Source organism: Fusarium pseudograminearum, chromosome 2 (genome assembly GCF_000303195.2).
Source record: "Fusarium pseudograminearum CS3096 chromosome 2, whole genome shotgun sequence".
NCBI classification, from domain to species: Eukaryota; Fungi; Ascomycota; class Sordariomycetes; order Hypocreales; family Nectriaceae; genus Fusarium; species Fusarium pseudograminearum.
Window position 1 is genome coordinate 5,082,477 of NC_031952.1, and position 12,393 is coordinate 5,094,869.

At 47.5% G+C, this 12,393-nt stretch overlaps 5 protein-coding genes across 5 annotated transcripts; 1 reads left to right on the forward strand and 4 right to left on the reverse strand.

Moving 5' to 3' along the window:
• Nucleotides 1-990: 990 nt before the first annotated feature.
• Nucleotides 991-2,409, forward strand: FPSE_08393 (uncharacterized protein; the record flags this gene model as incomplete). The annotated part of the gene is made up of 5 exons (XM_009261511.1): nucleotides 991-1,171; nucleotides 1,227-1,283; nucleotides 1,335-1,405; nucleotides 1,454-1,833; nucleotides 1,887-2,409. The coding sequence occupies 5 exons, from the start codon at nucleotides 991-993 to the stop codon at nucleotides 2,407-2,409; spliced, it is 1,212 nt and encodes a 403-aa protein (XP_009259786.1).
• A 194-nt stretch (nucleotides 2,410-2,603) lies between these two features.
• FPSE_08392 (uncharacterized protein) lies at nucleotides 2,604-5,344 on the reverse strand (the record flags this gene model as incomplete). The annotated part of the gene is made up of 5 exons (XM_009261510.1): nucleotides 2,604-3,305; nucleotides 3,366-4,036; nucleotides 4,090-5,056; nucleotides 5,108-5,155; nucleotides 5,210-5,344. 5 exons carry the CDS (start codon nucleotides 5,342-5,344, stop codon nucleotides 2,604-2,606), a joined length of 2,523 nt encoding a protein of 840 aa, XP_009259785.1.
• Nucleotides 5,345-5,866: 522 nt separating this feature from the next.
• Nucleotides 5,867-6,849, reverse strand: FPSE_08391 (uncharacterized protein; the record flags this gene model as incomplete). The annotated part of the gene is made up of 4 exons (XM_009261509.1): nucleotides 5,867-5,988; nucleotides 6,038-6,343; nucleotides 6,402-6,635; nucleotides 6,681-6,849. 4 exons carry the CDS (start codon nucleotides 6,847-6,849, stop codon nucleotides 5,867-5,869), a joined length of 831 nt encoding a protein of 276 aa, XP_009259784.1.
• A 538-nt stretch (nucleotides 6,850-7,387) lies between these two features.
• On the reverse strand, nucleotides 7,388-9,372 carry FPSE_08390 (uncharacterized protein; the record flags this gene model as incomplete). The annotated part of the gene is made up of 5 exons (XM_009261508.1): nucleotides 7,388-8,322; nucleotides 8,377-8,605; nucleotides 8,657-8,810; nucleotides 8,862-9,023; nucleotides 9,137-9,372. 5 exons carry the CDS (start codon nucleotides 9,370-9,372, stop codon nucleotides 7,388-7,390), a joined length of 1,716 nt encoding a protein of 571 aa, XP_009259783.1.
• A 1,828-nt stretch (nucleotides 9,373-11,200) lies between these two features.
• Nucleotides 11,201-12,262, reverse strand: FPSE_08389 (uncharacterized protein; the record flags this gene model as incomplete). Its single annotated transcript, XM_009261507.1, has 1 exon — nucleotides 11,201-12,262. The coding sequence occupies one exon, from the start codon at nucleotides 12,260-12,262 to the stop codon at nucleotides 11,201-11,203; it is 1,062 nt and encodes a 353-aa protein (XP_009259782.1).
• Nucleotides 12,263-12,393: the final 131 nt, after the last annotated feature.

Below are 12,393 nucleotides of genomic sequence, written 5' to 3' on the forward strand. Positions count from 1 at the left end.
ATACAGAAAGGGATAGGAACGATGAGGATTATCCCGACTGTTTCTGGCCATGACCAACGACGATACTTCTCCAAGAACCAGATCACAGAATCGTCCGGATGAATACCAGCCCTTGTATGTACCTGAAGCAAGTCTCATCCCACAAGAACGGACGAGATCCACCCTTAGGGAATAGATCGACCAGACCGTTGGTTATTATTTCCGAAAGTTTTCAACAACCTGGAGCTGCATTGTCCCAAGGTCAGGCCAGGAATCCATCGGTCTTGGCTTGTTGTTGAAAACAGGCCACCCACGTCTGTTATCATGCTAACCGTGCGGACTGTCATACAATTGGTGTATAGAGTGGGACATGAAGCAGGAGAAGCGGATATCAAAAGACTGATTGGCCTTGACAAGATGCAGAGATGCAGCCCCCTGCGGACCGTTGCAAGCGTTTTAACATTTCAACTGGACGGCACGAGCGAATTGCATAGAAGAACTGGGGAACTTTGAAGTAAGAAAAGCAATTGCGTGGTAACAGTAAAGTCTTTGGACAACAAGACCAACAAGAGGGCGCTATCGGAAAAGAATACTTGCGTGGCAACACTGTGGCATTTCAATATTAGATGGTGACTGGAATTGATACCATGGCATGGAACCCTTCCAATCTCTCTTCCACATCCCCGGGATGACATTGCCCAAGGGAAGATAATCCTTGAGAACCTGAGGTGAAGTGGAGTCAACGCAGAATCAACTGTACGCATCCGTTAACCTCCCGGTATGCTTCTTTCTTTTTTCTGCAGAAGCAAACAAATCATCAAACTGCAGATCTCCCTGTTCTTCCCGTAGGTTAATTAGCGGCTCCCTCCTGATGGAATGGAAAGAGGGCTGGCTGACTTCTCGGTTGATTCCAAGTTGAACTTGAAGCAACACATCTCGCCTTTCACTCTTACAACACACACCCATATCCATAATTCGACCTTAACTTGGCCCAGCCTGAGTGTTAGCACCATGGAAGCCAATCCGTTTATGATGGACCCGCCGCTGGGCCAGGACAGATGGGATGCTAGAAGCAGCGCTCCAACTCAGATTATTCTGGGTGCCTGTCTGTTCACGTTGGCGACAGTCGTTTACGGTCTAAGAATATTGACGAGAGTCCGTTTGCAGAAGAACGCTCTTCGTCTCGATGACCGTAAGCTTATCCCCTTCCTGTTATTCATGTATTCGAGGCTGATGATAACCACTAGTTCTTACCGGCGCTTCGCTGGTGGCATGCTGGGCATTCTATGCTTGTACAATGGGCAGTAAGTCAACCAAATATTATAGAATTATGAATGATATACTTACACGAATAGTGGTGGCTCAGGGTGGTTGTGCTACCAACTTTTGGCAGGTCAAGCAATCTCAGTACGAGACGTTACTCAAGGTATAATCCCCTTTATCAAAAACCTGTATCACAACTAATATTCTCCAGTGGACTATCCCAGTCAACATCTTCTACATGCTCTCGTCCGATCTCGCCAAGATTTCCCTCCTATTCTTCTACCTCCGCCTCTCGCCCGAACGGAACTTTCGAATGATCCTATACGCATTGATCAGCCTCTTTGGTCTATACGCCCTCATCTACGCAATGATAAGTCTCTTTGGGTGCCAACCAATCAAGGCTTCATGGGATCTTGCTGCACAAGCAACAGGAAAGTGCGTGGATAAATTCGGCTTTTTCCTGGCAGCTTCGGTAGCCAACGTCGTTATGGATCTGATAATACTGCTTCTTCCTTTGCGAATCGTTATCCCTCTTCAAATTCCACGACGACAGAAGATGTCACTGCTTTTTCTCTTTACCACTGGCGGCTTGTAAGTAACTCCTCTTATGAGAAGACTTTCATACTTACTGACGATTTATCCAGCGTTATTATTGTTGCCATATACAACTGTGTTCTCACTGTCAAGCTATTCAGTAGCCTGAACTACACCTGGGGTCTAGCATACGAGTTGTGCTGGATGTATGCGGAATTGACAGGTTGTGTCATTTGTGCCTCCGCCAGTTCTCTCAAGCCATTCTTCAAACGCATTCTACCGGCTCTGTTCAGCAGTCACGGCGCCAGCTACGGTCCATCAGGTGCAACAGGTGGATCTCATGCCATTGCCAATAGCAGGAGGCAACTTAGCCGCAAGCAGGCGGATGCAATCGAGCTTCAATCTGGAGATGACTCCGAGTCGGGGCGAAAGGTCGTGGACGACGATGAAACCAAACTCTGGCCCAAGCCCAAGGAAAGTTTTGACAACAGCAATGGTAACCACAGGGTCTTGGTCTCTGCAACAGTTGATAGTAACGAGATGGGAAGAAGCAGCTCGAGGCTCCAGAGGAGGGGGAAACCAGATGGTATTGAGATCGTTTCGACCACGGAGGTGCTGTACAGTCCGAGATAAAGTTACATGTTCTGTTTATCTTCTGTTCATCGTGTCAACACTTCTTTTCCTTGCCCTATTTTGACCAAAAAGTAAGATTGGGGTTCTAGGATAGATCTCTACAAAGCGTCATCGCATATCTCGATTATCGAGTAATATTTAAAATTAAATCTTCAATTTGACTCAAAACAGTATACCAACTATTCGTTTTGACCTCACAGGCCCTTCCAATAGAAGGTTTCGGGTAGCGCAAAGCTTTCTCGAGCAATCTCATCTTTGGGGTTCGAGCTTGAGGCAAGGATAATTGTGTAGATTCCAGCCTCGGCCTTCCACTTGGATGCTTCCTGACACCAGAAAGACAATGAGTACTTATCAAGTGCCAAGTCAACCGTTTTGGTTTCATCCAGATCCAGGTAGACTTTGCTGAACGCCTTCAGTTCCCTTACAGGTCGCTGGAGCGAACTGTTGGCGTGGTGGATGTACAGCTGCACAACTTCGGCTCCAGCAAATGGCCCCTGGTTCTTGATGTCAACAGTGACTTGCATCTTGTGGTCAACAGAAGACTCAAATTCCTTAGGGACTGTAAGACTCGAGTAGACAAATTTCGAGTACGACAATCCGTGTCCGAAGTAAAATAGAGGCTCTCGATCAACCATCTCGTAGTACCGGTGACCGATGAAGACTCCTTCGCCGTAGACAATATCGTAGTCGGCCTTTGAGAAAGTCAGATAAGCAGGAGTATGCTTGATGGACTTGGGAAACGTCAAAGATAGTCGTCCAGATGGGTTGGCTTTGCCGAAGAGGACATCCGCCATTCCATGACCACACTCCTGGCCACCGAACCAAGCATGCAAAAGTGTAGAAGCCTGTGACTCCCATGGCATCTCGATGGGGAGTCCAGATTGGGTAATGATGATCTAGAATGGGCGTCAGTGATCAAGTTCTACTAATGATGGTATCAAGGATAGTCAGCTTACAGCATTGGGATTGGCTTGCAAAACAGCCCCAATCAGTTCATCAACTCGACCGGGCAAGTTCAAGTGCTTTCGGTCGCTTCCTTCGTACTCAAAGTCCGACGAAAGTCCCGTGATGACGATTGGGACATCCACGTTCTTGGCCAGCTCGACAGCGTCTTTGATACCTTGGTCCTCATCATAGAGCTCGTAGATACCAACGCGTCCAGTGAGGGTCAGCGCAGTGCCGACACCACCTGACAAGTTCTCATTGACCTGAATAACCTGAAGGTCAAGAACCTGGCCCTTTTGGAACTCTCCCTCGTAGAATCGCTCCATAGAAAGGCGATTGAAGCATGGCGTTGAGTCTGTTTTGGGTGGTTGACTCGTCCACAGATCAATGACATCCTTGCCATCGATATTCAGTTTACCCTTGCCAGAAGTGCTGAAACCGAACTTGAGTCGTCCAGATTCTTGGATCGTGTACTTGGCCTGTGCCTTAACGTAGTATTTGGCAGGGATGGTCGAGTGGTAGCTTTCGGGCACGTCAACCAGCTGCTTCTCCGCAATGGTTGAGACGATTGCCTTAGCATCCTTGTTTTCCTCTGGGTCCTCCCCGAAAATCTCAACATGCCAACCCTCCGTTTTGTCATCTGGTGTTCTGTGACCCTTGATGAGCGGACTGAATCTGAAAGCTATGCCGATGTCAGTAAACAGATTTGGACTTCAAGCTTGATGTTAAACCTACAATTGCACCCTGGAGTGTAAGTAATGTTATCTTCCCCAACTACCTCCTTGATGGCTTCATACGGAGTAATGCCATAGTAAGGCTCGACTTCAGCACTTCCACCGCCACACAGCGAAGGGTTCTTGACATGATCTCCAATAAGTCCGTACTTGAGCTTCTCGGGGTTCTTGATCGGCAGCCTTTCCTTTTCGTTCTTCAAAAGTACAATTGATTCCGCAACTAGCTGTCGAATCAAGGCTCGCTGTTCTGAAGTGTCCGACTGAGGTGGCTTTCCAGAAACCTCTCCAGCCTTGACTTTGTTGACGAGATTCAAGACATTCTCGACAGACTGATCGACTGTTGCTTTGGATACCTTGCGAGAGTCTACAGCGATATTAAGACGTTTTCCTCTCCAGTCTGTTGGCCCGGGCATCTCAAGATCTAAACCGGCGTTGATAGCTTCTGACGTGCTGTAAGTGCCGAACCAGTCACTCATAACAAGACCCTTGTATCCCCACTCTTCGCGAAGGATTTCCTTCATCAGTAAAGGGTCTTCGCTTACGTGAATTCCGTTGATCTTGTTATATGAAGTCATGATCGTCCAAGGATCTGAACCTCGTAGTGCAAGCTGGAAAGGAAGCATGTGCACCTCTCTGAGAGTCCTCTCCGTCATGATCACGTTATCCTCAATACTGTTGTCAGATTGATCGTGGGCTGCATAATGCTTGACACTTGTTCCGACGCCCTGTTCTTGAACACCATTGATGTAGTGGGCGCCCAGAGTACCGCTGAGGAAAGGGTCTTCACCAAAGGCCTCGAAACCACGTCCGATCAAGGGCGAGCGCTGAAGACAGAGTGTCGGTGCCAACAGCACATGGACGCCCCGGTGTTTGGCTTCTTCACCCAGAAGACTACCAATCTTGTGAATCAGTTCAGTGTTGAAGGTTGCGCCCATTCCTGTAGCGGACGGTAGCATGGGACTTGGCATCTAGTCGCATGGGTTAATGGGGTGTTTTTGTCAACATCGCTAGTCACTTACGCGTGTGAATGATCGCCGGCCTCGGATTCCGTGAGGTCCATCTGAAGTCTATATGTGTTAGATTAATGTTTCTTTCTGATTGCCTCCATCTCCCAGACTTACAATAAGACCAGGAATACCATGACGCTCAAGGCCAGTCATGCGAAACGAGCCTTGGCCAGCAAGGAGTTCTACTTTCTCACTGAGAGTGAGTTGGCTCAAAAGAGCTTTGACATCCACGAAATCTTTATCGGCCATTATTTCTGATGTCTGCTGTTTCCAAATACAGAACGTTAAGGATTACCTGTTGAAGCCCACGCGGTATATAAAATACCCAAAAGCTGGGTCGCTTACCATTCCCTGGTTGTTTTAGCCGTCGGCATTTCGGGCCGCTAGGGTCTTCTCCATGTTGTTTGCGGGGATCAAAGGGCGACTCTCAACCTGACAAGCTTGGCATTCACGATGATCGAATTAATTCTTGCTTATGCTTATTTGTGCGGATACTCCGCCTCGCTTGAGTGACATCGTGAAATCTGACAAAGCAGCAAGGTTCACGCATCGTGAGGGTATGTAAACCATCCCACTATTAACACAGTATAGGCATTGTACCTTAGACATCTCTGTATTTGGTGGTTGGTCCAACTTTGAACAAAATATGCCTTCGGCTGCCCTGCATCTAGACATCTCTGTATAATAGCTCATGTCATTCAACAGACTCCAGGCATGGGATGTTAGAAACTATTGATGTTGTAGCTTCCAAAAATTGCCAATTGTCTCCAGCTATACAGGCTTCCGTCCAATAACGACCTTGGTAAAGAAAACTGCTCCTTGCTCCCTGACTTCCTTCTCAAACCTAGCCGCCAATCCGTCAAACACGGATTCGGGAACATCAGCTCCAAGGCCTAATTATGTTAGAAGCGTAGCGACTCAAGTAGCAAGATGGTTGCTTACCCTTTACACCCTGGATCAAACTAGGGATAGTAAGAAGAAAAGGCCGCAGCGACATTTCGGCAGCCTCCTCGTCGCCCAAGAGCTTACCCATTGGCAACTCAACATTTTCTGTACTGACATGATGGAGTCCTGCAGTCTCAAAAGCCTCCGGAAGTTTGTTAACAAGATCGGGCACCATCCCCATGGCTTTGAACACGCCCAAGAACAGAGCGCAGACATCCTTCAAGGCTGGACCTACGTTTGGCCTATCTTGCACGTCAAGGTCCATCTCATGGACTTGTAGCCATCCTCCTGGTGCAAGTGTGGCTTGAGGTTTGACCGTCAGCCAGAGCCTAAATATTTAGGTGAATCACTGAGAACTTACAGGCGAGGTGTTCAACTGCCTTCTGGTATCCCACCTTGGAAGCACCCGGAATGACAAATCTAACATGCGTCACATCAAAGGCTCCAGTGAACTCTTGTCGAGGTGGCTCGCAAAGATCATAAGCCTCATATCTCAAACCTTCCTTGGAAGGTGGGAGAAATGCTTCGACGACATCTACTCCAACAAGTTGTGCAGATGGAGATACTTGCTTCTTCAAGTCCCGAAGTAGGGTTCCTAATAGGTTAGTTGTGTATCTAGATAGAGGTCTTCAAGTCTCACCATCAGCACATCCGACGTCAAGAACTCTGAGTCCTTCTTGGTCTAACGGCACAGGTGCGAAGATAATCTTGTTGTCGATGCATCTTTGAACCCAAGCATATTGCTTCTGGAGTCGCTCTACCTCGCTTTTAATCTCCCAAGGATATTCGAAATCGTTCTCGGATGACATTGTAGAAATGGTTGAGGGTATTTATGGTTGAGTAGTAGATGTTGAGATAAGGACGAGAGCTAACTAACGATGAAGTCATATATATATACTACAGTAAACCCTGGTATTCAAGCCAATATATAGTTCACTGAAGTTGGATGAGTTATGTGTCCGGCGTTGAGAAATGTGTCCGATTACTACAAAAGTCTCCATTAGACCTCAACTCCATAGAATCCCTGTTTAGTGCTTATCACTCGGCTTACTGACGAGACTGTGATATTTTGTTTCTTTCTTTTCGCTTATTCTAGTCCCATCTTAGTCCATGGGCAGACATGAATGGACAGGTCTCCAGTGGCAGGAAAGGCCTGTACCCCGTCTAGATTTCCCAGCATCCATTAATGCATCTGGAGAGATTAACCCTCTTAGCAGCCGACCATGCCCGTTTTGAGCGGATGGATATGGCTTCACTATGGACAAGCAAAGAAGAATCACGAGTAGGTACAAAACGATGTTGAAAGAGATAGATTACATAATATCTAATCAGCTATCAATATACTACCTAGAACAAGTGATGCCACACACGCTTCCACGCAGGGCCATTAGCAAGCTGCTGACGATAAGCATTGATAGTTTCCCAATCGTGCTCTCGGCGACCGGTGTCCAAATCAATCTCGCTGATCTTCCTCCATCCCTCTCTCTTCCAGACATATCCGATTACGTAGAACAATATGACGACAGGCATAGCCAGATAGGACTGAAAGAAACCCTCTGCCGTACCAACAGATCCATCAATATTGGTTATGGCGGTATAAAACTGCGCGATAAGAACGATAACAATGATGACCAGTCCGACCCAGGATCCCCAAACGCCAAAGACGTGCTGGAAGGGAATTTCGTCAAGAGTGTGGCCATGGTACTTCCAGGCGGATCGGAAGCGAATATGGCACAGGCAGATAGAACCCCAGGTGAACAAAGCAGCCAAACCTGAAAGGGCCTGTAGCCAGATGAAAACAGTGGTGCCTTCACCATCGACACTGATGTAACCGAGAGCTCCAATGGCGATGATGGAAACAACAGCAGGAAGAGGTCGTCCAGACTTGTCAATGAAAGAGAAGAACTTAGGGGCATAGCCCTGTTGCGCCAAAGCTACTAGGGTTCGGCTACCACCGTAAACACATGAAACACCGATGGACAGGACGGAAACAAGGATGATGACGTTCATGAAGGAATCGTATCCCTTCAGTCCAGCGTTGGACGCGGCAATAACGAAAGGAGAGGCGCTAGGGTTGTTGTTTCCGGCGTTGAGAAGTCTCTTATCGGTTGAAGACACGAGGAAGCCAACAAGGAGGAGACCAACGACGTAAAAGAGGGTGATTCGCCAGAAGACTTGCTTGATGGCACCTGGGAGGGCCTTGGCTGGGTTCTTGGCTTCAGCAGCAGCAAGACCGACTAGTTCTGTTCCACTGAAGGAGAAAGCTGCAGTGACGAAGACACCTGGTCGATGTTAGATATTGGGATACAAGAGAGAGTTTCAGTATGGCTGCTTACCGCAGAATCCTCTGAAGCCATGCTGGAAAGCACCTGGGTTGTGCCAAAGACGTGCACCCCAGTACTCATCGTAGATGCCATTAGATGGACCTCCACCGCAGACAAGAACGACAGCAACGATCATGAAGATGACTGTAGCTGAGAGTTTAAGGAGGGCAGCCCAGAATTCTTCCTCGGCATATCCAAGAGTTCCGAAGATGTTGACGATAATAATGACGGCGAGGAAAACCTGCGTTTGTGAGTAATTGCTTCAGTATGAACGTGGACAGCGTTTACTTACGCTGACCCAGATGGCCACACTGGTGTCTGGTGCCCAATACTGAATGACGGTACCACAAACTGTCAGTTCGAGAGGAAGAACAAAAGCCCATTGCATGACATAATTCCAACCCATGGCGAAACCCCAAGAAGGATCCACGAATCGGTTAGCATAGCTGATGAAGTTGTTAGTGTCGTCAATGAGAAAAGTTGGAACTGGTACTTACGTATAGAAACCACCAGAGACTGGGTACATGACGGCAAGTTCACCAAGCGCATAGACGACATTGAAGATCATGACACCCATGATCAAAAAGCCAATAGTCAACGAGCCTGGACCTCCAGTCTGAAGTGCGCCACCACTACCAACGAAGAAACCGGCACCAATACTGCAAGCTCGTTAGCAAATCAGATCACGGTGTGCCACTTTACTTGTGCCTCAGGCGGTAATAAACCGGTGTTGCACAATGACGACAGAAAGTGAGGGGGAAAGAGAACTAACCTGCCACCGATAGCAATCATGTTGAGATGGCGGGGCTTCATATCTCGCGAGAGCTCAACGGTGCCCTTGGCGTAATCATCATGGGGCTTGAAGGACTCGATGGTGAGGCCATTTCGCATTGCCCATGATCCCTTGGGTGTCTGAATGGGCTCTGTGGTGCCTTGCTTCTCGTCATATCGTGGTGAGCCATCGTGGGCGTCAAAGGCTTCTGTCTTGGGGTTGATTTCAGAAGCCATGGTGGGAAGAAGTGATCTTCAGACAAAAGATTATGTAATTTTGTCTGACAATCCAATCGAGATGTGATGAACAGTGAGTGGGAGGGAAAGGACAGCGCGGATCACACGGCAGGCATAAGGTATGTATATATATGGACTACGGACATAAGACTAATTTACTGGTCTCAAAGTGGAAAGAGACCATGGGACAATGCTTACATGGGGATCTAAATGAAATGCGGAAGGTGGTTGAAGGAAAGGGGATGCAAGAGATACGTAACATGAGGGATTGTTTTGGTGATGGTTTCGGGACCACCTCTAATCTTACGGATAAAGCGGCACTTTTTCCTCAGCTGGGGCAAATTCGAGGCACTAAACAGGGAGCTGTCAGCCCGCCCGTTGGCTTGTTTGGCCCGCATGCTTTATCGACGTTAGGTGCTGAAGCTGAACCAATAGCTGAGGGATATTGAGGTTTAGCTTGTAGTTTGTTTCTTGACATTTCATCGGCTCCGAAGATGTTCTTTAGATGAATCCTGCTTACGGACGAAGAGTATCAAGTAAAATTGCAATGAGACATTGTGTCTGTACGACGAAAACGAGGTGCAAATCCACATTGAGATAATAGAGTGACCGATTTAAATTCGCCCGTAATCCGGGGTAAAGTGGCATCTTTTGAGCAATCTATTTGTCATAGATTCAAGTTTACCCCAGAATATCCTTGAACCTGCTTTCTTGATTTAATGGCGTATCGGTTGGATCATTGGGCGCTCCCCTCGTCGCAAAGCCGAGCTAGCCGGTCCGTCTTATCAAACCCGCCGATCATGCTACTAAGAGCATGTTTAATGACCGAAATGGTGAGTTTGATTGGATGCAGCGGAAGGATTCTTTATCTTGGGATGCTCTGATACGGGAAGGGATCGGTTACGCTGTGGTACAATCTGGCAGAGTGCAGTAGGACCGAGGGCCTTTTTTGTGGGAGGAATGCAATCATCATTAGAGTTTTGATCTTGTTGTCGTAAAGCGAGTCAGTGCGTATCTCTATTGACAAGGTAGATTTATGCAGAAAATGTTTGTTTTGATGAAACGAGGTTGATCAAGATACTGAGAATGATACACGTCGTTGGAGATGTTTAAACTTGGAGCCGCAATTTGATCTCTTGGCAACGTTGACAGCTTGGCGCCCGCGATTTATCATCTTGGCATTGCGACCGGGAATAAATGGCGTATTGACCTCTGACGCGTATCACCTTTGTATCAATTAGGAAGCTGTTCAAGGCTACCCAGCTTAACGCGTGTCAGCTTTTACGATTGAAACCTTTGCACACCAAGTCCAGGTCCCTAGACAAGTCCCTCGACTACCCTAAATCAGTCGAGTTTCACTGCAATCTCCACTGTACTCTTTGACTCTTTCATCATCCTGCTCTGCTGTCAGTGTCAATGTCAATGCCAATGTCAGACCATTTCTTTCTTGCGCAACCTTTAGCGACACATTGAAACGGTGAGATGACGCAAACAATGTCCATGTCCCTGGCTTGCATTAGTCGACCACCCTCCTGATGGTCGCGTGAGTGCATCCTCTTCAACGGCCAGACAACATGCTTAAGCGAGTAATGACGTAGGCTATCTTAGCTGATCTTCAAAGATGAATCACTAACATGTAGAGGCCTCTAAGCATGGATAAAAAGTTAGACCACTATTACATCTCACTTGCTTTCCGTCATGGCGGAATCAACGTCGCCATCTCACCGTCACTCATTCCATCGTCGATTCATGTCAACAATTTTAGCTTAAATTAATGCTTAAATCTGGGCTTTCAAGGATCATGTCAATTATTCCAGGTAGCTCCCCCTCACCCTCCTTCCACCACCTTCAGAACTGCCTTTTCAGCAGATAACTTCCCATCTTTGCTGAGTCCAAAAGCTTCAATAACGTTGTCCAATGTTCCTACTTCTCTAACAGGATTCGGCTCCAGGTCTTCTTTCTCCAGCATGTGAGTTACCAACTGTAAATAACGTTCCCAAGTGTGTTTGTCGTCTGGTGTTGCAGCGCCGGCGTTGTCGAACATGGCGTAGTCGCTACGGAGTGCCCTCCCGAAAACAGTAAAGGCCATCAGTGATTCCGCTTTGACATATGGGTTGATGTCTTTAATCAAAGACTTATTGACAGGCGATAGAGCTATCAGACGAGCTCCATCGCCTCGCATAAGAGCATTAGCTATCTTCTGTGAAGAGCTTCCGTCTGCGATAATGTCGAGAGCGTATTGCAATGTGCCACCAGTGATATCTCTGACGCGGTCGACCCAGTCTTCATCATGGTAGTCAAGAGTGAGATCTGCCCCCAGTCTCTTGAGAAGGTCGTGATTCTTGGTTGAGGCAATTGCAATCACCCGGAGGCCGATAAGTCTCCCAAGTTGAACAGCATATAAACCAACGCTTGTCGAAGCTCCATACACAAGGAAGTCAAGTTGGCTCCCCTTGGGCTGGTAGGGCTCCGGAAGCCTCATGCGTTGGAAAATTGCCTGCGTAGCAGTTGCGAAAGCAAGCGAGATAGTCGCTCCTTGCTGCAAGCTGATATTGTCCGGTATGGCAAACACGAGAGTTGCTTCAATGCTGATAAACTCGGCAAAAGAACCAATTCCTTGGTAAGTTGCCCCATGAACCCAACCACCAACTCGTTGTCCTTTCTGCCATTTTGATCCGTTTGGCTCTTCGACAATCCCAGAAAAGTCACAGCCAACGATGAGTCCTGATGATTTAGTGCCATCTAGAACGTCACCTTGGACGAGCTTCCAGTCTCCGGGATTCAGAGCAGCATAGTATACCTTGACGAGGATTTCGTTATGTCCTGGGACTGGACGAGGAACGTTTTGGATTGATCCGCTGCCTTTCCCGTCCGTCACGAAAGCTCGCATAGTAGATTCTTAGATATGTCTCAGAAATAAATCTAGATGTTGATGTTCTCAATTATCAGGACACAGGGCATCAAAATGAATGATCGAGGTTAAGTCATGTCGTGGATACACAAAACGAGGTTCATTATTCA